Source organism: Martes martes (assembly GCF_963455335.1).
Source record: "Martes martes genome assembly, chromosome: 9".
Lineage (NCBI taxonomy): Eukaryota > Metazoa > Chordata > Mammalia > Carnivora > Mustelidae > Martes > Martes martes.
In genome coordinates this window covers 42031240-42054251 of record NC_137896.1, presented here as the reverse complement: position 1 = coordinate 42054251, position 23012 = coordinate 42031240, and the positions used below count along the sequence as shown (strand labels likewise).

General features: G+C 43.8%; 1 protein-coding gene across 2 annotated transcripts in view; it reads right to left on the bottom strand.

Moving 5' to 3' along the window:
• Positions 1–23012, bottom strand: part of SEC23B (SEC23 homolog B, COPII coat complex component) — a 45111-nt gene that overhangs the window by 13878 nt on the left and 8221 nt on the right. For both annotated transcript variants that reach the window (XM_080814767.1, XM_080814768.1), the window contains exons 5-16: positions 21910–22146; positions 21719–21804; positions 20418–20562; positions 19813–19971; positions 19345–19460; positions 15104–15227; positions 13842–13922; positions 8785–8874; positions 7741–7847; positions 5944–6097; positions 3736–3813; positions 672–833 (exon numbers count right to left, since the gene is read on the bottom strand). In XM_080814767.1, coding sequence (XP_080670893.1) covers positions 672–833; positions 3736–3813; positions 5944–6097; positions 7741–7847; positions 8785–8874; positions 13842–13922; positions 15104–15227; positions 19345–19460; positions 19813–19971; positions 20418–20562; positions 21719–21804; positions 21910–22146 — 1539 coding nt within the window. The remainder of the gene's footprint in view (positions 1–671; positions 834–3735; positions 3814–5943; positions 6098–7740; positions 7848–8784; positions 8875–13841; positions 13923–15103; positions 15228–19344; positions 19461–19812; positions 19972–20417; positions 20563–21718; positions 21805–21909; positions 22147–23012) is intronic.

Below are 23012 nucleotides of genomic sequence, written 5' to 3'. Positions count from 1 at the left end.
CTTTCTTCTGTCTTGTTGTTGGTGTAAAGAAATGCAACTGATTTCTGTGCATTGATTTTATATCCTGACACTTTACTGAATTCCTGTACAAGTTCTAGCAGTTTTGGAGTAGAGTCTTTTGGGTTTTCCACATATAGTATCACATCATCTGCAAAGAGTGATAGTTTGACTTCTTCTTTGCTGATTTGGATACCTTTAATTTCTTTTTGTTGTCTGACTGCTGAGGCTAGGACTTCTAGTATTATGTTGAATAGCAGTGGTGATAATGGATGTGGGATTATTTTCTAATTTTCTATTGTAATAGTTCATTTCACTATTTCTTTGAACAAGGCTTTTTCTGTATGTAAGAGGATTTCCCTCAGGCACAAGACATGGAATTACTGGGCCAAAGTAATTGGAAAAAAAAAGTACCTATGTATTTTTCTGGTTTTTTTTTTAACATATAATCCTGCCTTCTACAGATAATAACTTTCTTTATAGGTCCTGTGACTTTTTCCTATGTGTATTTTTCAATACTCAGAAATAATGTTAAAGTATAAAGACTCCAAGTTTTCCTTTTTTTTTTTTTTTTTTTTTTACAGCTTTGCTCTAAGAGTAAACTTGCTAGGAAAAAAAAAACAACCCGTATTAGGTGATTCCAATTTTGACAACAGCATTCACATAAACCTCACCTCTGGCGGCCCGTGGAAGGAATAGGAGTACAGAATGGGCTGGATCATGATGAGGGACTGGGTTAGATCCTGTCGGGCAAAATGGTGTCTGTAATACGATGACTCATCAGGACTGTTGTTAAACACTTGGAGAAATGGAGATCTTCTAAGATGGAACATGAACTGCATTTACAAAGAAAAAAAAAGAGAGACAAGGGCATACAGTTGTAACTTTCTTAGATACCCAGACAGCAGGCTTGCCTTAGGTCTCTGAAACAGAAGCCAGACCTTAGACAAAGGCTTCTGAGTTCCTGTAAGCAGAAAGTACAATGACAGTACCAGGGCCTGGAGGAAGAGGGAAACGGGAAGCTGCTGTTTAGTGAGTACAGAGTTTCAGTTTTGCAGGATAAAAAAGTTCTGGAGAGCTGTTGCATAACAATGTGAATATACTGAAAACTACTGAACTGCACACTGAAAAATGGCTAAGACGGTAAATTTTATGTTATGTGTTTTTTACCTCAATCATAAACATTATTTTTAAGAAATGGAGAGGGGCCCTGTGGTATATCAAAGCTTCTGCATCAAGGGGGAAAGGCAAAGCAGCATTTATTTCTGGAGTCACTGGGCCAGGCTGCAGGCAGAATGTCTGCTCTAGAAAGGCCACGGTGCCGTGAGGGAAAGGCACACTCCAGGCAGTCACAATAAAAAGTTGTGAGCACGATACAAGAAAGTACTAGTAGGATGGGGTAGGGATGGAGGGGCAGCAGGAGGCTTCCCAAGCCACTGGGGTCTGAAAGATGTGCATGAGGAGGCCAGAGGGAGGGGACTCCAGATGCAGTCACGGATGAGAGGCCGGAGAGCTCAAGACCTGGGCTGCTGTGCTGGCATCAAGGGTGGAGGGAAGAGAGGGATGCTCTTTACCCTGAGATCTGAAGGTGCATGGCAGACTTTTAGCTCATTCTAAAGAAGTACCAATACTTAAAAAATAAAAATAATATAAAATGAGGCACCTGGGGTGCTCAGTCGGTTAAGCATCCAACTTTTTTAAAAAGATTTTATTTATTTATTTGACACAGAGAGAGTGAGCACTCACAGGCAGGGGGAGTGGCAGGCAGAGGGAGAGGGAGAGGCAGGCTCTCCACTAAGCAGGGAGCTCAATGTGGGGCTTGATCTCAGGACCTCGGGATCACGACCTGGGCCGAAGGCAGATGTTGAACCAACTGAACCACCCAGGCACCCCAAGGGTCCGACTCTTGAGCTCAGCTCAGGTCTTGATCTCAAGGTCATGAATTCAAACCCCACGCTGGGAAAAAACGTGCCAGAACATGAAAATAAGCTGCCTTGAGAAGTTTAAAGCTTCCTGAAACTCCAAATATTGAACCACTGACTCCTGTATAATAATCATGGCTCATAGTCAATACATTCTGTGTGCAAAGTACAAAGCACTTGAAAGAATGATTTAATTCTTCTAATATAGCCATGAAGCAGCTTCGCTTACCACCCTGGTTTATGGGTGAGCAATCTGCGGGGTAGGCAACTTGCCCAAGGCCACTCACACTGAGGGGTGGAACGGCTTCATTCCAGGCATCTGGCTCCCAAGACTGTGAGCTTGATCTCTAACCTAGATGTCTCGACAAAAGGAATCTTACAAGACACCTCATTCAGAGATTTTCCAACTGTGCCCTTTAATCTCATCAGATCCTTTGGGCCCAAGATGGGGGGCAGGGGAGGGTGCTCCAGCAGCACCCGGTGCTAAGTGTGACACGTTGGCACAACCAGAGCAGCTCTGGTGCTGCTTAACGTGCTGGCTTCTGAGGGACTCCTCTCAAAGAAAGGATTCCACAACTTTAAAGAGACGAGAAACCACTTCTCCAGACCCGTTCCGTCCTTGTAAAGAGGAAACCAACATGCATGGGGGTTCAGGGAGGGGATCCCCTGGAGGGGATCAGCAGTGGCAGAGCCAGCGGCTGGAACTCCGCGTGAACTCTGGCAGGCCCAGGGCGCCCTCTGCAACACTGAGCAGCCTCGACTGCCCTAACACAGGCCACGGCGGTGGGCGTCAAGGACCACAGAGCCCTGCCCTGGGCCGGGGGGTCAGGTGAAGTGACCCCTAAGGCCCCCTTTATACCCTGAGAGTCCAAGCTATACAACAGCATGACTGAAACTTGTGTCCGCTTTCCAAACTGAGTAATCAAAAGGATATTACCTACTAGGATATCTGAGTGCTCAGAAATTTATTTAAAGATGAAAGTTTGCTGCTCTCTACCTATTCCTCATTAAGGCATCTCTCTGAGGGAAGGGAAAAGAGTTGGCTCTGCTTCTGGCTCCAGGAAAGCTGCACCGGTGAAGGCCACCTGAGAGTCATGGGCCCCAGCTGTGGTGCAGGCCCACACTGACCAAGTGCTTCCCGGGCGCCTGGCCCTGCAGACCACACTCTCCACCTCAGCTGGCCATCCTCACAACCACCCACCGAGTCCAGCTCATTTACAGATGAGCTCCTCATTTACAGATGAGGGTGGACGTCAGGAGAGGTAAATACAGATTCCTGATGGCGGCTTCATGCTGTGTCCACTTCCAACCCTCCTTTCACTGTCCGATGCCCTCCAAATGGCTGGTTCGTGCACAGCGCAGTTATTTACAGGAGCTGCTTGTTACTGCTGATTCCCAGGTACGATTAGCACCGGCACTACACAGGCATCATTAAATATTTGCCATTATCTGTTGCCTCATTTTGTAATGTTCACCTTCATGTGTGCTTCATTTGCTTGAGTGACCACTGAGGTAGCTGCCGGCCCAGAACTTCTACAAATGAGATTTTGTTGTGGCCTGAAGCAACAACCCTGTTTTGCCTCTTCATGGGAGTTGGGAAGCCACTATCTTCTCTCTGCGTGTCATCTCTGTCTTCCATAGGGCTGAGGCATGGTCTCACACACAGACACAATATCTGTCCTTAACTGGACAACCTTCATCACCTATAGATGGGAGCCTCAAAACCCACCAAGTCTTCACTTCAGCCTGAGAGCAGAGTTTCATTTCTATGACAATTCATTCTTCTCTAGTTACTTAAAAAATACCTATTACTTACCTGAGGATACAGAGAGAAGGAATCTGATAACCTAAAAGAAGTGGGATCTTCTTTGTTATACTGTCCAAACTTCTGACACTGTTGAAAGAAAACAGCAAAAAAGGAAAAAAAGAGAAAGAGAAAAAAGTCCAGTCAGTGTCACCTGGAAAAATCCCTGCAGTAGAAGAGCTACACTCCAGTCTCAACTTTGACTTACTGAGGGTTCCAGACCAGCGCTTCTCAAGCACAGCTGGGCAGACCCATCACCCAGGGTGCTGCTAGATCTGGAGAGAGCCTGCATTTCTAACCAGCTCCTAGGTGATGCTGCCGGAGGACTGCTCTGATGGGTCAGTGGCTCAAGGAGCTCTCTCGGGCGCCTCTTCCATAAGGAAAGCCCCTAAGTCTGTGACACTATAGCTCAATTTTCTTCCTCCCTTCAAAGACAAATTTCTGAACATTTTCTCTTCTGCTTTTATTTGCTCTTTGTTTCACACATCTCCTCTGGCCACTAGAGAACTGAACCCTCTGACAGTTACTTTCTCCTACCAAGTCCGATGACCTGGTACGGCTCTCACCTTCCTGGACTCCCCAGCACCCCAGGTCAAGTGACTCCCCCAAAGTCTGTGAAATTCTCTTCCAGCTGCTAACACAGCACCTATTTTTCCTCTCCAACTGATCCTTCTCTGTCTTGTTCCACAGCCCTTCATCTCCCTTTGTCCTAACTGTGGGTTTCTTGGGAGGCTAGTTCTTGGCCGCTTGCTCCCATCTTCACTGCTTCAGCTATAAGTAACAGGAGAACCAGACTGATGTTATATAAGTTTGTCCCTCCCACACTGCCCCTGTCCAGTGCTGCCTCTAACCTTAGCTCCTGTGGGGACATCCCCCCAACTACAGAACAGCTTCCCTCATACATACTTTCACAAGTTCATGAATAAAGTAAATTCAACTATTTATTACATTAAGAAAAAAATTATGCCTCCCTCCACCCTTTCCCATCTTCCAGTTCTTTTCTCTCCCCATCATCTTTGCAGTCACCTGCACTCAAAACTTAAGTCAATGTTAATTTTTTGGTTTTTGATTCCACATTGTTTGAGCAAGTTTCATCAATTCTTCTTTCAGCATACACCCTGATTCCAAACTTGCCCTCCCCTCCAACTGTCCTACCACCACCCTGGTCTCAGCTCTCTGGAGTTTCCAGAATCTTCCACTGGTCTCCCTATCAGTAGCCTTTCACCCTCCTGTTTATCTCACACAGTAATGGTAAATGTAAACACAAGTATCATGCTGATGGCAGGCCCCTGCTTGGGAATCACACCTAAGCAGTGAGTTAACTTTAAAAGCAAGGCATTCCAGGGGCGCCTGGGTGGCTCAGTGGGTTAAAGCCGCTGCCTTCGGCTCAGGTCATGATCCCAATGTCCTGGGATCGAGCCCCGCATCGGGCTCTCTGCTCAGCAGGGAGCCTGCTTCCTCCCTTCTCTCTCTGCCTGCCTCTCTGCCTACTTGTGATCTGTCTGTCAAATAAATAAATAAAATCTTTAAAATAAATAAATAAATAAAAGCAAGGCATTCCAATGGAATTATTCAATCACTGCAGTGCACATAAACTACAGTTACACTATATGTTAACATTTCAATAACACACATTAAAATAACTTCATAAATAAAATGAAGAATTCTAAAATTAAGCCACACCACCTTCACTACTTCTCCCCACCAACCTGTGCTCCCATGGTCTCTCCAGCTGCCCCGCATAAACTGAAATGCACAGCCATGTCCCACAAGCTTGTTCATGCTTCCCCTGTTTAAATCACTGCATGGTTTCTCTCTCCTGATTAGACCCAAAATAACATATGAGGCATCTCCACATTCACTGGGCCACGGATCCCTATTGCTAAAAAAAAATCTCTAAGATCTGCAAAGAAAATATAGAACCACAGCACTCAAAGGGACTCATCTAAATCAACCTTTACTGTACACAGATTTGCATCCTTCTCTAAATGTCCTGTGTGTGTTGTTTCTTTCTCACGGTAATGTAAGTCCTTGAGGGGAAAATGCACGTATAACCCTCTCTTACATCACTCCCAGAACATTCAGCGTTTCGCATAAGGTAAGCAACACAAAGTGCTTGTTGACTGACTGTATGAAATGACAGGTGTATGTGCCAGTGTTCTCTTCTCAAACACAGAGCAGAGACTACGACTGAAGCTGGTGCCACAGTTCCCAACTCACCAGTCGGATGAGCTGTCGGTCCAGCCACCGGAGCACATCAGGTCCCTCCTCCGACTCCGCGCGGAACACTCCCAGCCGAGCCATCAAGACTGCTGCGGCCTCCTGGTCAAAGGCCGCTTCTATGTGCCTGAGCTGGCTCTGAGCATCTGCCCAACTGACAAGTCCAGAATCAGTGCCATGCTTACATTTGGGAGAGACCAGAAAGCCAGCTTTCCAATAAGATAAAGAAACCTAAGTCCTGCTTCCTCACCTAAGGCAACATAGATTCAAACTGCAACATCAGAGAGGAATCACAGGAGTTTTACATGTTTTCATTTACCCTTATCCGATCTCTGAAGGCTTTAAGAGCAAAGGAAAGGTGTGCCTCGGTGGCTCAGCAGGTTAAGCCTCTGCCTTCAGTTCAGGCCATGATCTCAGGGTCCTGGGATTGAGCCCTGCATCAGGTTCTCTGCTCAGCAGGGAGTCTGCTTCCCCCACCAACCCCCAGCCTGCCTCTCTGCCTACTTGTGATCTCTGTCTGTCAAATAAATAAATAAAATCTTTAAAAAAAAAAAAGCGCAAAGGAAAAATTACAGAGAACTTCCCAAAATTCTACAAGATAGCATGAGAGTAGATACCCTAGAGGTACCCAAGTCTCCAGTTCCTTCCTCCAGGTCAATCTTGCAAAAATCTATATGTTTACAAATTCACAAAATGAATTTCCACATCATATCCATGGTAGAAAGAATCAGCATATATATGAAAGTTTTCTAGACAGATTAAGACACTATGAACAAAACTGAAAGACAACAGGCCATGAACAGATATGAACCACAAACAATAATCATATCCAGAATACATAAAAAGTCCCTGCAAGTCAATGAACAAGACAAAGAAATAGGTTTTACAAAATGGGAAAAGGCTATCACAAAAGAAATATACGTGGCCAATAAATATGAAAAGTGTTCAACCCATTAATAAACAGAAAAATCCAAATAAAAGTGGCAAACTGCTCTATATTGGCATGTTAAAGATCGATAATATTACTAGTGAGAAAACAGGACACCCTCCTTACACTATTGGGGAAAACACAAATTCACTTCTTGTAAGAGTAGTTTTGCAGGATACAAAATTCTACTTCTATGAAGTGGCTGGAAAGAAATACTCAGGATACGCAAAAACCTAAACACATGAATGCAGCCCTTCTGGAAGGAAGGTAGGACCTGAAATCCCTTTTTAAGAGAGAAGTGACACATCCCATCCAAACCATGCAACGCTGTAACAGCCACTACAGTGAAGGAGCAGCTAGTACGTACTAATACAGAAGATGTCCCTGACTGATTACTGAGAAAAATTTAGACATGCCAAAAATAAGAAGCCACACATGCATGTTATACACACATACGGTACAGAACTCCATGGAAATGGGCTCGTGATAAACACCTGTGCAGTAGGTGAAATAGCATTTCACCTCTGGGGAGAGCAGGTAAAGGGACCCATTCTTTATATACTTATGAGCTGTTTGTATCTTTTACAAGAAGGATGTATTTATGGGCTACTTATCTGACTATAATGAAAATTAATTTTTAATGAATGTATTCCTACCAAAAGAGGATTCTTCCAGGAGAGTGCCTGCAGACCTAACTAGGTTGGCCAGCAATGCCTCTTCCTCTGCCTCCTTCTCTGATCAAATGAGCCAGTCAGGATTGGTGAGAACCATTCAATGGAATTACAAAGATAGACTAAGAGATGCTAAATTATCTCTTCAAAGGGAAAACACTGGGGGCTCAACAGAAAGGAAAAACCAGGACTGCTCACTTTCTGGCAATGGTGGTCACACGGATGCGTCTCTGGGTGCTGGAGTGTTGATACTGCGTGACAAACTGGATGGCGCCTCTGCCTCCTTGGGGGACCGGGGCATTGTGCTGCAGGACACAGGCCACACACAGTTACTGTTAGAGGCATGACTCAAACAAAAATGGTCACAGAGCCCACTGTGCTCTTCCTAAAACGACTGACACAGTGGTAATAACACAGTTCTTGATGCATTCTGAATGGTACACTTAAAATCTGGGCATTTCACCATACGTAACTTTTACCTCAAAAAAAAAAATTTAAAAAAAAGGAACCATATTCAGATTAGTAATAAATTCAAGTGAATGATACACACGCTAAAGTATTTAGGGATGAAAGACACTGAGGAGTGCAATTTGTTTTAAAATGCGTCAAAAATAAGGGACACCTGAGTGATTCAGTCGGTTAAGCATCTGACTCCTGATTTCAGCTCAGGTCATGATCTCAGGGTCATGAGATCAAGCCCCATGTAGGGCTCTGCGCTGGGCATGGACCCTGCTTGGGATTCTCTCTCCCTCTTCCTCTGCCCCTCCCTCACACCCTCTCTTTAAAAAAAAAAAAGCATCAAAAATAAGATTAATTGATGAATAAATAGGTATGTGGCAAAGTAAATACAGTAAAATGTTAACTACAGAATCTGAGTGGTAGGTGTACAAGTATTCGCTGTAAAATTCTTTTCATTTTCCTATAAATTAGGATTTTTAAAAATCAAATACTGGGGGAAAAACTGACACTTTCAAAACTTCATAAACATCATGGTGACTGGTAAAAGCCATTCCCCTTCTAATGAGCTTATCAGTCCAACAATTTAAGTGATGAAAGCAATATGCTATCTAACTCTGACCAAACCCTGAAAGGAGAAAAGAAGGTCATGCTGGACTGGTATCACGCAAACACAAGCCCAAAGTAACATCAGTCCACATAGAAAGAAACCAGAGGCTGCCAGTCAGTAAGAAATCAGAAAACAGAACACTGAGACATGAATACTCAGGAAGAAATCCAAGTTACCTGATTGACTACTTCAAAGTAGATGCCAAGTGTAGATGTGGGATCCAGGCCACAGATTTTCCACTGACTTGTGCCACCCACACCAAGTTCCTAGGGGTGAAAAGAGGAATTAAAACAAAAACAAAAAAGCTACTTCTATGTTAACTGCTGATGAATAGTAGGCTACTTGGAAGATTTCAGTCCAAATGAAAATTTAAATTTAACTTTAAAAAGTACAATTATAAGCCTGAATAAGAGCTAAGATTTATTACAGGACTCTAAAATTAAGCTTTTTTTCTTTTTAGATTTATTTATTTGAGAAAGAGCGAGCAAGAGTGGGTGGGGGGAGGGGCAGAAGGAGAGAGAACCAAGCAGAGTCCCTGCTGAGTGCAGATCCCCCACACAGGACTTGATCTCACAATGCTGCGATCATGACCTGTGCTGAATCCAAGAGTCGGAAGTTCAACTGACTGAGCTATCTTGGCATCCCAAAATTAAGCTTTTTATATCTGAACTCTGACCAATTTCCATTTTATCACCAAGAAAGTACACTCTCTTTCTCTTTTTCTCTCTCTCCACACACATGGAACATAACATTAGCCGAAAGAATCAAGTCAGAGTTGGGGAAGAAGCAAATGCTAGAAAAGACAGAACTATCTGCTTAGCTTGAAAAGTTTCACTATTATAATTAGAATAAGAGGAGGGGGGCCTGGGTGGCTCACTTGGTTAAATGTCTGCCTTCAGCTTGGGCCATGATCCCAGGGTCCTGGAATCAGGCTCCACACTGGGCTCATTGCTCAGTGGGGAACCTGTTCCTCCCTCTCCCTCTGCCCCCCGCTCATGTTCTCTTTCTGTCCCAAATAAATAAAATCTTTAAAAAAAAAAAAGAATAGTTACAGAATGTTAGCTATTAATATTAATTTTCAATCCAATTCCTTTATGCCAAGCTACATATAAATTTTTTGTAAGAGAACTGGGATTTTAGTGGTATAAAGGCTGCCTTTTATTGACCAGTTGAAGCACCTCCAATGATAAACGAAGTTCACTAAAATGTGAAGAGTATTGCTGTTTTATGCATGACATCTAGAAGAAAGGGCTGCAGGTGTCAAAAGTACCTAGAATTAACTGTCAACCAAGAAGATTGTTTGATTCTGAAATAAACACTTTATTGTTCGGGGCGCCTGGGTGGCTCAGTGGGTTAAGCCTCTGCCTTCAGCTCGGGTCATGATCCTGGGGTCCTGGGATCGAGCCCCGCGTCGGGCTACCTGCTTAGCGGGGAGCCTGCTTCCCCCCGCTCTCTCTGCCTGCCTCTCTGCCTACTTGTGATCTCTGTCTGTCAAATAAATAAATAAATAAAATCTTAAAAAAAAACAACAACAAAAAACAAAATAAACACTTTATTGTTCTAGAGACAATATTACCCATTTTAACACTCATCAAAATGCAAAATACCATGCTTTTCAGTAAGTTAAGTGAGTATACATTTAAGAAGGTCCTATTCTTTTGTATGACTCTGAATTGTACACCACCCAAACTGTATAGTCCGCTGAGCAGAGCTGACTGAAGCCACTCTGGCCTCTACGAAGCCTGCCAGGAGTCTTTGAACCTGGCCAAAGAACCAGCAGTCTCAGGAAGGAGATGGTCAGAGAGCAAAGGGAAGAGCCTTAGTTGAAATCACGGAGCAGTTCTAAGGTAGAAAGTGGAGAGGACACCGTTTCATCAGTATTTCCGAAGAAAGATAGTTAAATGGACGGATTTGTGCATGTCCACCTTCCCTTTTAGTGGCCTTTTCTAAAAGCAGCAGGTAACATCTGCTGGAAGGTGAAGGGCCATACCCAGGGAAAATGGTAAAGAAGCAAAAGGAGCTTGCCTGCTTCCCATTTTTGACTTGCCAATCCCTTCTCCTGATCCTTTCTCCATACCAACTCAGGTTTGTTTTTTTTTTTTTAAGATTTATTTATTTGAGAAAAGGGAGAAAGGGTGGGGGAGGGGGCAGAGAGCATGCAAGTGAGCAGGTGGAGGTGGAGAGGGAGAGAGAGAATCTCAAGCAGACTCCCCACCAAGCATGGAGCCTGACTAGGGCTCAATCCCATGACCCTGAGATCATGACCTGAGGTGAGATCAAGAGTCAGTCACTCAACCAACTGAGCCACCCAGGCGCCCCACCAACTCAATTTTTATAATATGAAACGTGTTGAAGTTTCAAGTCAAGGGGTTTGGTGTATGCCATCACAAAATATGCCACTCTGACAAAAGGATTATTTTAAGCTGAAGGTAATTTAAAAACAGCAGACATAAGAAAACTCCCTGCCCTCTCCCTACCAAGAAGGGCAGGATGATTCTCAATCACCAAAAACAACTCTAGATGCTTAACAGCCCAGAGATCATACAAGAAGAGTCTATACAACAAACTTGCAAAGAACAACTCTTCTCTTCCATTAGCTCCCCCATCTATCCCCATCTACCTGCTTTTCCACAAGGTGTCACCCCCAGAAGCTCAAAGTGCCTTTCCTATGTCTTGTCACTTTTCTACAGATTCACTGTTCTTTTGTTAAGATGCCACGTAATCCCAAGTTCTAACCACCCCTTTGAGTTGCTCCTTACTGAGAATGCACACGTGATGTGTCTATGTGCAATGCATGCGTCAGTTTTTTCTCTTGTGAAACCTGTCTTTTGTCAGGCCCGTTTGCAGGGCCCAGGCAATGAGATCAAGATAGGTAGAGAAAAAAGAAAATTTTTTCTGTTCTATAAGCACCAATGCCTGAAGGGGCCACAATCTCTGCAGAGCCCCGAAAATATATTTTCTCACTAATACACAAATTCCTTATGGAAGCATTTACCCTGTCTTTACTAGAGTAACTATGAAGATAAAATCAGGAAATCACCATTTTATAATGTCCAATAAAATAATGATTCAAGTAAGGTTGATCAATGGATGCTTAAACAAAGGCTGTTGGCAAACAAGATATTCATATTTTGCTACAATCTTGTTCAACAGCTCTCTTGCTAATGGCAAAAAGGAAACATGCCCTCATAACAGAAAGACATAGGACAGTCATCACCTTCTCTACAGTCTAACTCAGCACCACTAACACATGACCAGACAGAAGTGCCTCCTAAAGAAACACACGAGGTATAAGATCACTCAGGAACCGTGGTGGACAAAAGGTCTAACCCGAACCTAATCACTAATTTATCTTTCACTTTACAGAAAACACAGGGAGGATAGAAACCAACTCACCACCACCGCAAGGAAACAATCAGATACACTAAGACTTTGTAATACTCTATTATGGAAGACACAGATGCTTGGCACAAATCACTGTCAACAAACAAAAAAGCAAAAAACCCTGTAGAACAGGAAGACTGTTCCAGATTTAAAAAGACTAAGGCTATATAATGCTAGATGCAGTTACTAGTTGGGGGGGGGGGGACAGCTACATAGGGTATTTGGGGTTAAAGCAGAGAAAGACTATGACTAGCCACAGATGATATCAGTGAATTACTGTTTTCTTAGTTTTGCTATAATGTCACAGTAGGCGAACATCCTTAATTTTAGAAGATGCAGACTGAAAGGCTAAGTGTCGTGACCTCTGCAGCTTGCTGTTCGAAGGTTCTGTGAAGTACAATAACGTGAACCTGGCAGACAGATAATGACCAGATGGACAAAGCAAATATTGCGAAGAGAGAGGACAGTGAGAATGACTAAATGTTGACAAGTGCAGACTCTAAGTGGTGCAAATACTGAACTCCTTACACTCTTCTTTAAGCTTCTCTGTATATTGAATTGTATTCCCACCCCCTTTGCATCCTCCAAGCCCCCTCCCAAAATCTCATGGCTGATCCCTACCAGATCTTAGAACAGCTAATCAGCTCATATACTGATTCATAAAATTACCTTCTAAGGCAGATTTTAAGTGTATGGAACATATTTTGGAACCGAACAGGCTTCCGAAGCCCTGCCAGGAATTAGGGGTACAAGTCCCTTGGTACATCAGGGTAACAGGTGACTCCTCAGATGGGCTTTGGGGCAGCCACCTGTCTCGCCCAAGGGATTACAGGAATATTCTCAAATCACTTTGCCTCTGGCAACTTCATCCAAAGGTTAACCAAAGTAGTCACTAAGTGAATGTTCACTGCTGACGAAGACAAAGTGAGGATGTGAAAGTTGAAATCCAGCGTGAGCCTCCATTGTGCCAGGGGCTCTTCTGAGAAGTTTACCTGAACTTACTTCTTCAGCCCTCCCAACAGCACTGCCAAGTGAGGTACTGTTCCTATCCCCACTTCCCAGATAAAGATGTTGAATCCCAGAGCAAGTAAATACCATGTCTGGACACAAGACTGGCAGGGGTAGATCTGTGCCCCCGTATCCACGTCTGGCTCTACAGACCACCGTCTCATTGAAGGGGACAACAAAGGAAGGACAGGAATGAGACAACCCCAGCCCAGAACCACCCTGGATAGGCCTCACTGGACCCAGTGGTTTGTCTCCTCGAAGCTAAAGTGTAAGCAGAGGAAGCGAGCCACCGGCAAAGCTACCTCACCACCTACCATAACTTTACTTTATTCACCTATTCTCAAAATTTTGTGACCCAAAGAACATAGCTATCTGCATATACAACAGTGTCATTCATGCCCAACCAACTCAAAATGGTCTCTGAGAAGTGAGACAAAGGTATCACCTCTAAGGGCAACAAGCACAGAGGTTTATTCCTGAAGGTTCTTGCTGAACATTTGCCCTGCTATACAGAATACATTGTGGCTCACTGGTACAGAGACCCAGACAAGGATGGGGGTTCAGGGGAACCTGAGCTCTAGCTCCTCCCTATCAGCTCTGACCCAGAAAGCAGGACACCTGACCCCTCTGAGCCACCCTTTGACCCTTTAGATAGAAGGACAGACAGATAGGACACTGCCTCTCAGAGTTGTGGTCATAAGAGTTGACCCTTATCCCTTCCCCAACAGACACATCCCAACAGGTGACACGAGGTAAGATCACCCTGCTCTGACATTTTGAATGGGTTATAATGGGTTAAACCCTGGGGCACAGGAGGTGAGGATGATAGAGTTTTCCTTACATTTTCTGACACACATGGTCCTTTCACATTCAGAGACACACAAGGACCAATGGCTCCTGCAACTTTCAGTTCCCGAGAGGTCTAAAATGGAAATACACAAGCATGTAAAGGTAAAATTCACTGAAAACCACCCTCTCACAAAAGACACAATTAAAATTTATGGGTAAAATATGGCAACGTTATCATTCCACCAAAAAGAAATCCTACATGGATCATGCTCTTACAAACTTTTCCATGCCCACGATAATCCAATGCAAACTTTAGTAAAATCCTCCTTTAAACTGAATTAACTTTGTTCCAAAGATGCTATATTTTCAACTCTCACCTTTGAATTTATTTTTTTTTAAAGCTTATTTATTTAAGTAATCTCTATACCCAGTGTGGAGCTCAAATTCACAACCCTGAGATTAAGAGTCTCATGCTCTTCTGACTGAGCCAGTGAGGCACTCCCTCACCTCTGAAATTATTACACACATAGAAGATAACAATTCTACCAACAATATATTTTTTTCCAATCCCATGTACTCAGTCATAATTATAATTTCTCATCAGGGAATACACTGTTTTATGTTGTTTTAAAAATACTTAATTCATGAGCTCCAACATAACGACAAGGCCAATATACTTAGATTATAAAATCTTAATTCACTAAAGTCTATTCCTCTTCAACTTAAAAAAAAACAAACTCAAAATCTGAGAAGACTGTTTAAAGTTTAATCTAAATGATTTCATGATTATCTTCAATTCTCAAAGTAATAATCCTAATCCCTTTATGTAACAGCTCCTTCTAATGTTTTCTCAATGACTCAGAATCAAGTGTGCCGGGCTTTTAGTCCCTACAAGAAAAAACAAGACCCAAACTCACAGTGCTGCACTTATTTTCAAGTACTCTGGCTAGTGTGCAGGTAGGTGCTAAATATAAACATAGTTCTGTGAATATGGTGGCCTATACTGCCAGCGGTAGGAGTGGGGGGATTCAACACCATGTGGCCTCTGCCCACCACTAATTCTTAGGCCTGCTGTCCCAGAGCAAGACAGAGCAGAGCCTACAAGGCAATCAGAGAGCACTTTGTTTAGAACATTAATATACAGGTCAACTTCAAGTAGCAAAGAGACAGAATCAATATACCTTCTTAAACTATTTTGCTGGAAACCTTTAATTTACCTTTAGATGCCCATGTCCAGCAAGGTAAGGCTTGTACAAGTCTGACTACTAAGGAAGAGAACTAATCTTTCGTTAAAGTGTCAGAAAGCTATTGTACCTTCACTTCCAAAGTAGCACCAAATGCCATGCGGAAATCTCCATTGAAATCTTTACTAAAAATTCTTTGGAATGTCTGCTTGAAGAGAGAAGTGTTGAAAGAGTCTCCCATCACCATGTGGCCTCTGGGAAAGAAAGAAGAAAGTGAACATTTAGGATGACTGAAAGCCATTCGGATGCTTCCCTGGTGTTAACAAACAGAACTTAAAGAGGGGGGGTGGAAAACTACGTCCATGAAGGTGATATTAACTTAAACCGGAAACAGCAAGTTCAATAGGTAATCAGGAAACACACTATTTTCAAGACATCAAAGAGAGCTCTTTCTGCCCACGGGTCCCGCCTCCCGCCCCGTGCTTAAATAAAACCACCAGAAAAAAAAAAAAAAAAAAAGAAAGAAAGAAAGAAAGAAAAAAAAAAGACATCAAAGATAGGTCCCCTTAGAACAGTTCTAAATCTTGAGGCACCTGGGTGGCTCGTCATTAAGTGTCTGCCTTTGGCTCAGATCATGATCCCAGGGTCGTAGGATCGAGTCCTGAATCTGGCTCCCTGCTCAGCAGGAAGCCTGCTTCTCCATCTCCCATTTCCCTGCTTCTGTTCCCTCTCTAGTGTCTCTATGCCAAATAAATAAAATCTTAACAAAACAAAACAAAACAACAATTCTAAATCTTTACCAGAGTGGTGGTTACACAAACTGATGATGATACAGTCTCATACAATGTATACCTACATGTTAAGAAAATCAGTGCCCATACAAACTGGTGAAATCCCAGTATGGTCTGCAATAGAGTTCATCATATCATACCAACGTCAGTTCCTGGTTGTGACACTGTACTACATTTCTGAAAGATGCTACCGCTGGGAGCTGCTACATGGAAGAGTATGCACAGACCTATCTATACTATTTTTGCAATTTCTTGTGAATCTGTAATTATTTCCAAAAAAAAAAGAAAGAAAGAAAACAAAAGAACCGTTCACTGATAAGCCCACAGGCTTAATGGGTTGTATCTACTGAGAAAATGTGTCCAGCTCCCCACACTCTTCTCTGGTAGGGGAAATACCAAAGCCTGTGGGAAATCCTCTTCAGGTTAATTCACTGCCTCAAAACACTGAATCTTTGGCTGTATATGAATTATCTCTTCTAGTGTATGAATAACTTTTTCATGCCGTTTTGACGTTAGAGGGAAACACCGTTCAGAATCTCCACAGTTCATGTGCTGGGGCAGATAAACAGCATGATGCAAGTTATGTGTCCAGCCATCAATCATCAAACAGGACTTCAGAACTGGGCAGAACATCGTCTGGTCCAGCTATCTCAGAGTGCCTGGCCCCTTCAGGGACAGAGATGACTCTGGCCCTAAATGTCCACCTTTTCCGCCCCTTCCTTGGTCATGGTTTCCGTGGTTCCCTGGAAAAAAAGACTACACTTCCAAGCCTGCCCTGCACGTAGCCATGTAACTCAGCTTTGTTTGTTGGAAATGGCCGTTGTGATTTGCGGGGGGCATTCTCATGGGAAGGCACATGTCTTTCTCTGACTCTTCCTCCTTCCTGCTGCTCACAGTGAGAGCCCAGTTACCACTCTGATCTGCATGAGCAGCACAGGAAGGGCTTCAGCCCCAATGAAGATGAAACCAATATTCCAGCTCTGGCTGCCAACCTCTGTTGCATCACACAAACCTAATCCGAACTCACACCAACCCTCTACAACATACCTGCCAAGTTATCACCCAGATTAGATTTGAACTCCTCCTGCATCAGGAGCACATGCTCTTCAGTGGCAGCCTTTCTTCATACTGGGTGAAATTCTATTTCCCAGCAGCTCCCACCACTAGGTCTAGTCTTCCCCTTTGGTCATATACACAGCGAACAAATCTAACACCCTCTCCACAGGAGAGGGCGATAATTGTTGAATATAGATCGCACGCTCATCTGTCTTTAGTGGTATCTTTCCTAGATCCTTCAATCATTCTCCTTATGACACAGTTTCAAGTACTCTCCACCACTCTTACCACTTGCCTTTGAACACCCCCAGTTCCTCTACAAATCCCTTTGAAATTGAAATGCTCAGAATGGCAGATGATATAACCTGAGTGCATCTGGCACCAAGGAAACCAAGACTATGATCTTCTCTGAAGATAACCAATTCCTGTAACACAGCCTATGATCACCTTGCCTTTTCTGGAAGTCATCCCAAATGGCTGGCTCACCCTGAGCCAGAACTAATACCTCTGAGACTTTTTAATGTCCTTGCTAACACATTTCCCTGATACTATACTTGTGCAACAGATTATGTGACCTAACTACCAAGTTATTCAGGAGTCAAAGACCTCACTGAGAATCTGATAGAAGTGATAGTCTCTTTCCATCAGAGACATGTGCACCTGTGCGTGTGCGCACACACACACACACACAAGCATGTAAACTCAGGGATGTTCACAAAAGCAGTGAGGCCTTTCCGTGGATGCTCTAAGACAAGAGATCCTGGAGGATACTGGTAGGAATTCCTCTTATTAAATGTGGCTCACTGGTATAGCTCCCTCAGTGTCGTTTGGGACTCGGTCACCTAACACATCTGTGGCTTTCTGGGACTGCATCAAGTGACTCGCGTTCTACCTTCTACATGCCCTTTGTTATTCAGTGAGGACCAGCAGCGTCACGCGGGAGCTTGTTAGAAAAGCAGAATCTCAGGAACACCCATGGCTCTACCCCAGTACTTCTCAAAATGTTTTATGTAAGTCTCCTGGGATCTTATTCAAATGCAGGTTTTGGGGTGCCTGGCTGGCTCAGTGGGTTAAGCCTCTGCCTTCGGCTCAGGTCATGATCTCAGGGTCCTGGGATCAAGCCCCGCATCGGGTTCTCTGCTCAGCGGGGAGCCTGCTTCCCCCTCTCTCTGCCTGCCTCTCTGCCTACTTGTGATCTCTGTCAAATAAATAAATTTTAAAAAACTTTTAAAAAATTAAAAAAAAAAAAAAAGCCAGGTTTTGACACAAAACATCTAGGGTAAGGCTCAAGATGCTACATTCCTGGGGCGCCTGGGTGGCTCAGTGGGTTAAGCCTCTGCCTTTGGCTCAGGTCATGATCCCAGGGTCTTGGGATCGAGCCCCACATTGGGCTCTCTGCTCAGCGGGGAGCCTGCTTCCTTCCCTCTCTCTCTGCCTGCCTCTCTGCCTACTTGTGATCTGTCTGTCAAATAAATTAAAAAAAAAAAAATCTAAGATGCTACATTCCTTACAAGCTCTCACGTGGGGCTGATGCTGCCTATATTCAATCACACTTTGGACACTAAAGGCCCACCCCAGTGGCACATTAGAAACACCCAGGGAAGGTTAACAAATGCTGATGCTGGTCACACCCCATGCTAACTACTTGGGAATCACTGAGGAACAAGACTCAGAGCTAAAGCAGCTTTTAAAGCTCCCTGGCAGGGCTCCACACTGAGCACGGAGCCTATTTAAGTAAACAACAAAAAAAATACTGACATTTTAAAAATATAAATAAAAAAGTAAACCAACAGTAAAGCTCCTTGGGAGAGTCTGGCATGCAGCCTGCCTCAGACAAGTGGTGCACACCAGTAGTTCTCACACTCATGTGCACCAGAACGCCCTGGACAGCGTGTGAAAGCTGACTACTGGTGCCGCATCCTTACACTCGGATTCAGCAAGCCTGGGGCAAGGCCCAAGGAGATATACTTCTCATCCATGCCTGGGAGCCCTGAAGGTTGCTGGTGAGGTCCCACTGTGCTTTGAGAACAACAGCCCTCCACTGTGGCCTGCATGCATGATACGGACTTGGGGGCTACACATGCCCTGATGTGCAACCCCCATGCTGAGCATGTGCTCCAAGCTGGGCATGACATATGGTTACTAAGTCAGGTGAAGGGTCTCCTAATTGCCCTGACGTTCAGACCCTATTCCTGCCCACCCCCAGACTCCTCACAAGGAAGTGGCTTGCTGAAGCCACATACCCCATGCGTGCTTGCCTTCTTGTTATAGATTCTGTGACAACTCTAAGGAAGAAATAAAGTTACTCTGATATGATTCATTTGTAGTGAACCTTGCAACCTCCTGCTAATCACTGCTTCTTTCCCCAAAGGCCCATACACCCTCCCTGTCACAGACACGACAGCCTGGAGCCTTCTGAAAGCTTATCTAGGTCAGCCTTGCACATTCCTATGCTTCCATCACTCACTTTTCTTTCCTTAAAATACACACACTCCATTTTCCCAGGTGTTGGCTTTCAACATACCCCGTAAGATTTGCACAACACTTCATCTCCAGAAGTCCCGTCTGATCAAGGGCACAAGCGTAAATATCAATGCAGTGACCATTTGTAGCAGTCCGGTTAGCAAGCATCTCATAGTGCTGTGAATGGAGAAAAATTACCTTCAGGAAACCATACTATTCACCAGGTATGTCTTACTATACCAAAGGGAGGTAACCAAACATAAGAATACAGAGACAGTTTTCTTTATAACTCCCAATAAATGTATAGTTTTCAATCTCAAAACACTTGTAGCAGTTTTAAGACCACCCACTCTAAGAAAGGACTCAGCTGGGGAACCGATTTAATAGCAGCCTAGATCTGGAAGGTCACCTGAGCAAGAGCCATTTGCTGCCCACAAAGCATGGCCTCAGCAAAGTAGCTGTCGCTCCAGAATAGCCCAAACCCAGCACTGGGTAAGCAGAATTACAGCCTGTGCCCAGGAGCACCTACCTTGGTTGCCTTTTTCATGAAACGTGCATTATCTTTCTCAATATCATGCCAGGAGCGAATAGGAACCTTTAATTCATCTCCAACCACCATGCCAGGCCCTTGGGTGGGGGGACCCCCGGTAAACAACATAATCCTGGCTCCCGTGTTCGGAAAAGTGCCCTGGAACAATAAATGGCAGTATTTTAGAAGCATTCAGCCCACCCTGAGTATGCTTCCATCTCCCTAAAAAAAAAATTTCCAAAGTTCTTTTCAGCTCTGCTGGATATTAATGATAGTTCAAAACATCATGGATGACAACGCAGAGAAGCAGCCTTACATCTTCCAACCCGACAGCTCTGTACACTTTTATTAATTCGCTGTGAGCACTTGCCCTTGCCCTTGCCCTAATGGCCTCATGTTTCTCATGAAAACTTCTGGTATTTTCAAAACATCATGGGGCTCCTTCACTGTGGATAATAATAATAATAATGCCTGAAGTGCTTTCTGATAAATCCATTGTCATTCCATTCACTTAGGTCACAACTCATTTTCAAACGAGGCTAGCAAACACAACCTGTGGGAACAAGCTCGCAAGGTTTGATGCACCCTGGTAAATTCTGAGTTACCTCCAAAAGGCCAACGGCAATGGACAAAGCAACACCAGTGGATCGCAAAGGTCTCTTCCCCTGGGTCACAGGCCATGGGTCCCTCTGCAGCTCCCCAAGGAGATCAGTGAGGTTCATGTCAATCTTGTGAACAGGCTGCAGAAATCTGCATGATTTTGAATGGACACATCAATCCTGGTTTAATAAAGTACTATGGTCTTTAGCCCTAGGTGACACAGAGCTCTTCAAGGTAATTACTCAGAGTAGTAAAAACTTACAATTTTTTCATTCAAGGCAATTTTACTCAAGAACATAACTTAAAACTGAATATATAGCAACTTATATATATAGCATGGAAAAAAGCTAAATTTAAATAGGAATAAATCAGTTTAATTAAATTTAACAGCAAAGAAATCCTAAAGACAGATCTAATGTGAATTCAATCCATGTAAAATTCCTGTACGTGGCCCACTTTCATCATTCTTTTTTTTTTTTTTTTTAAGATTTATTTTGGTGGGGGGGAGAGCAAGGGGGAGGGGCAGAAGAACAAGGAGGGAGGAGGGAGAGGGGGAGAAAGTGGGAGATGGAGAGTGGAGAAATAGCCAGCAGACTCCTCACCGAGCAGAGGGCCTAACTTTGGGCTCAATCTCAGACCATAAAATCATGACCTCAGCTGAAATCAAGAGTCAGACACTCAAACAACTGTGTCACCCAGACACCCCCACCTTCATCATTCTGAAGATCCACTGTAAAGTGATTCTCAAGTGTTTCTCTTGAGCCTTAGGAGTGAAAACAGAGAGAAGCACTGGTTTCTTACCACAGTTAAGTGGCTGTCCCCAGCACTTCAGGCAATGCATTTTATCATGTTTGGTGACTGTTAACCCAGACCCAGGTAGCCACAGGCACTCAAAGAGCATCTGGTCTCAGGTTTGCTTGAGGACACCCCACAAAGCTTTCAGTTTTCCTACTTCTACTCAAGACTCAAGAAGGACAACAGCCATATGGGTAAGGAGGGGAAGGCTTAATACAGTGGTCTCAAAATACTTGTGATGCCACGACACTAACAGGAAAGACCATCAGAGCAAATCTAACCACACAAATGTGTGCACACATACGTATGTGTACATCCACAATCCAATTATGAATTTCAAATATACACCAAACGGTTATAAGATCATTAAACGTTAAATATTCTTAGGCTTAATCATTTTTTTTCTCTAAAAATAAGAAAACAAAGGTTCTAAGAGTCTTTTTCCCTCACTCCAGCAGACGGCCCCGCGTGCCCGCTACTGTATGTGCAACATTCTACGTTGGTAGCTCACCTGCTTGAAACAAAAGGCTGCTCATGAGGCTGACCAGGTCTTGCTTGCTGCATGGGCATGGCAGGCTTGGTGAGGCCCAGCATATCCTAAAAAAATCCAAGAAGACTCATTTCCCATAACACTAGAGTGAATGACCAATTCATGTTTAAGAAATCTCCTTGGTCCTGCTTGTGTACGAGCACGGCACAAACCTGTATTTGCTTCGCGGTTAAATCCTTTGTCCCTCGGAAGACATAACTCTTGGAGATTCCTTCACAGCTGAGTTCGTGAACCTGCACCATCCTCCCAAATGTAATCAAACCCACCAGAGCATCTGGAGGAAGGAGACTCAGGGACATTTGCAGGGATTCCTTGAGGGCTTGAAGGTCATCTTCTTCTAGGCATGTGTCAACCACATAGAGGAAGATCAGAGGGGACTGAGCACCTCGCTTTATGCAAAGAAACACAGCACAGTGGTCAGTATACAAATAGACCAAACCTGCTCTTTTTAAAGCAAATCAGGCATGTAAATGAAAGTCTTCATCTATATATACTGACAGGGAATAAAGACATCTAACTTCCACTCACCTCATTAAATGACAGGTTACATTAAAACAAACTAAATGTAAAAAGTCTCTGTATGCAACAATTTATTCTACATTTCTGAATGCCTTCCGTGTGCCAGACACAGTTTTGGGTCCTGGGATACATGAGTGAGCCAAAAGAACAAAAATCCTTACTGCCTCAAGTAGCTGACTTTCTGGAATAGAAAGGCGAAGGGGCTGCCAAGAGGAGAAGTAGGGGGCAGGTTCTAGTATTACCTAAGAGGTCAGAGCAGCCTCATTAAGAAAGTAACATTAGAACAAAAACCCAGAGAGGGAGGGAGCAATACAGACACAGGGGAAAGAGAATTCCAGCCTGCAGAAGAGCTAGAGGAGCATTTCTGGCATGCCCAAGGAAAGTCATGAGGCCCATGTGGCTGAATGAGACACTAATACAAATTGAGGTCCAAGTGATAACATGGGCCAGGTTCACACAGGGCCTTGAAGACTATCTCTTACTCTGGGTGAAAGAGAGCCATTTTCAGCACTGGAGGTTTCTGAACACAGAAGGAACATGACATGTTTTTAAAGAGCTACTCTGGCTTCTGGATTAAGAATAAAATATAAGTGGGAAAGGGTCAAATTAGGGAGAAGGACTAAGAGATGGCCCAGCAATTTAAGTGAGAGGCAGTGGTTGGCCAAGGACAAAAGCAGTGAGGGAAAGAAGTGGTCAGACTGGGGAAAGATTCTGAATATAGACCCAATGCAATTTC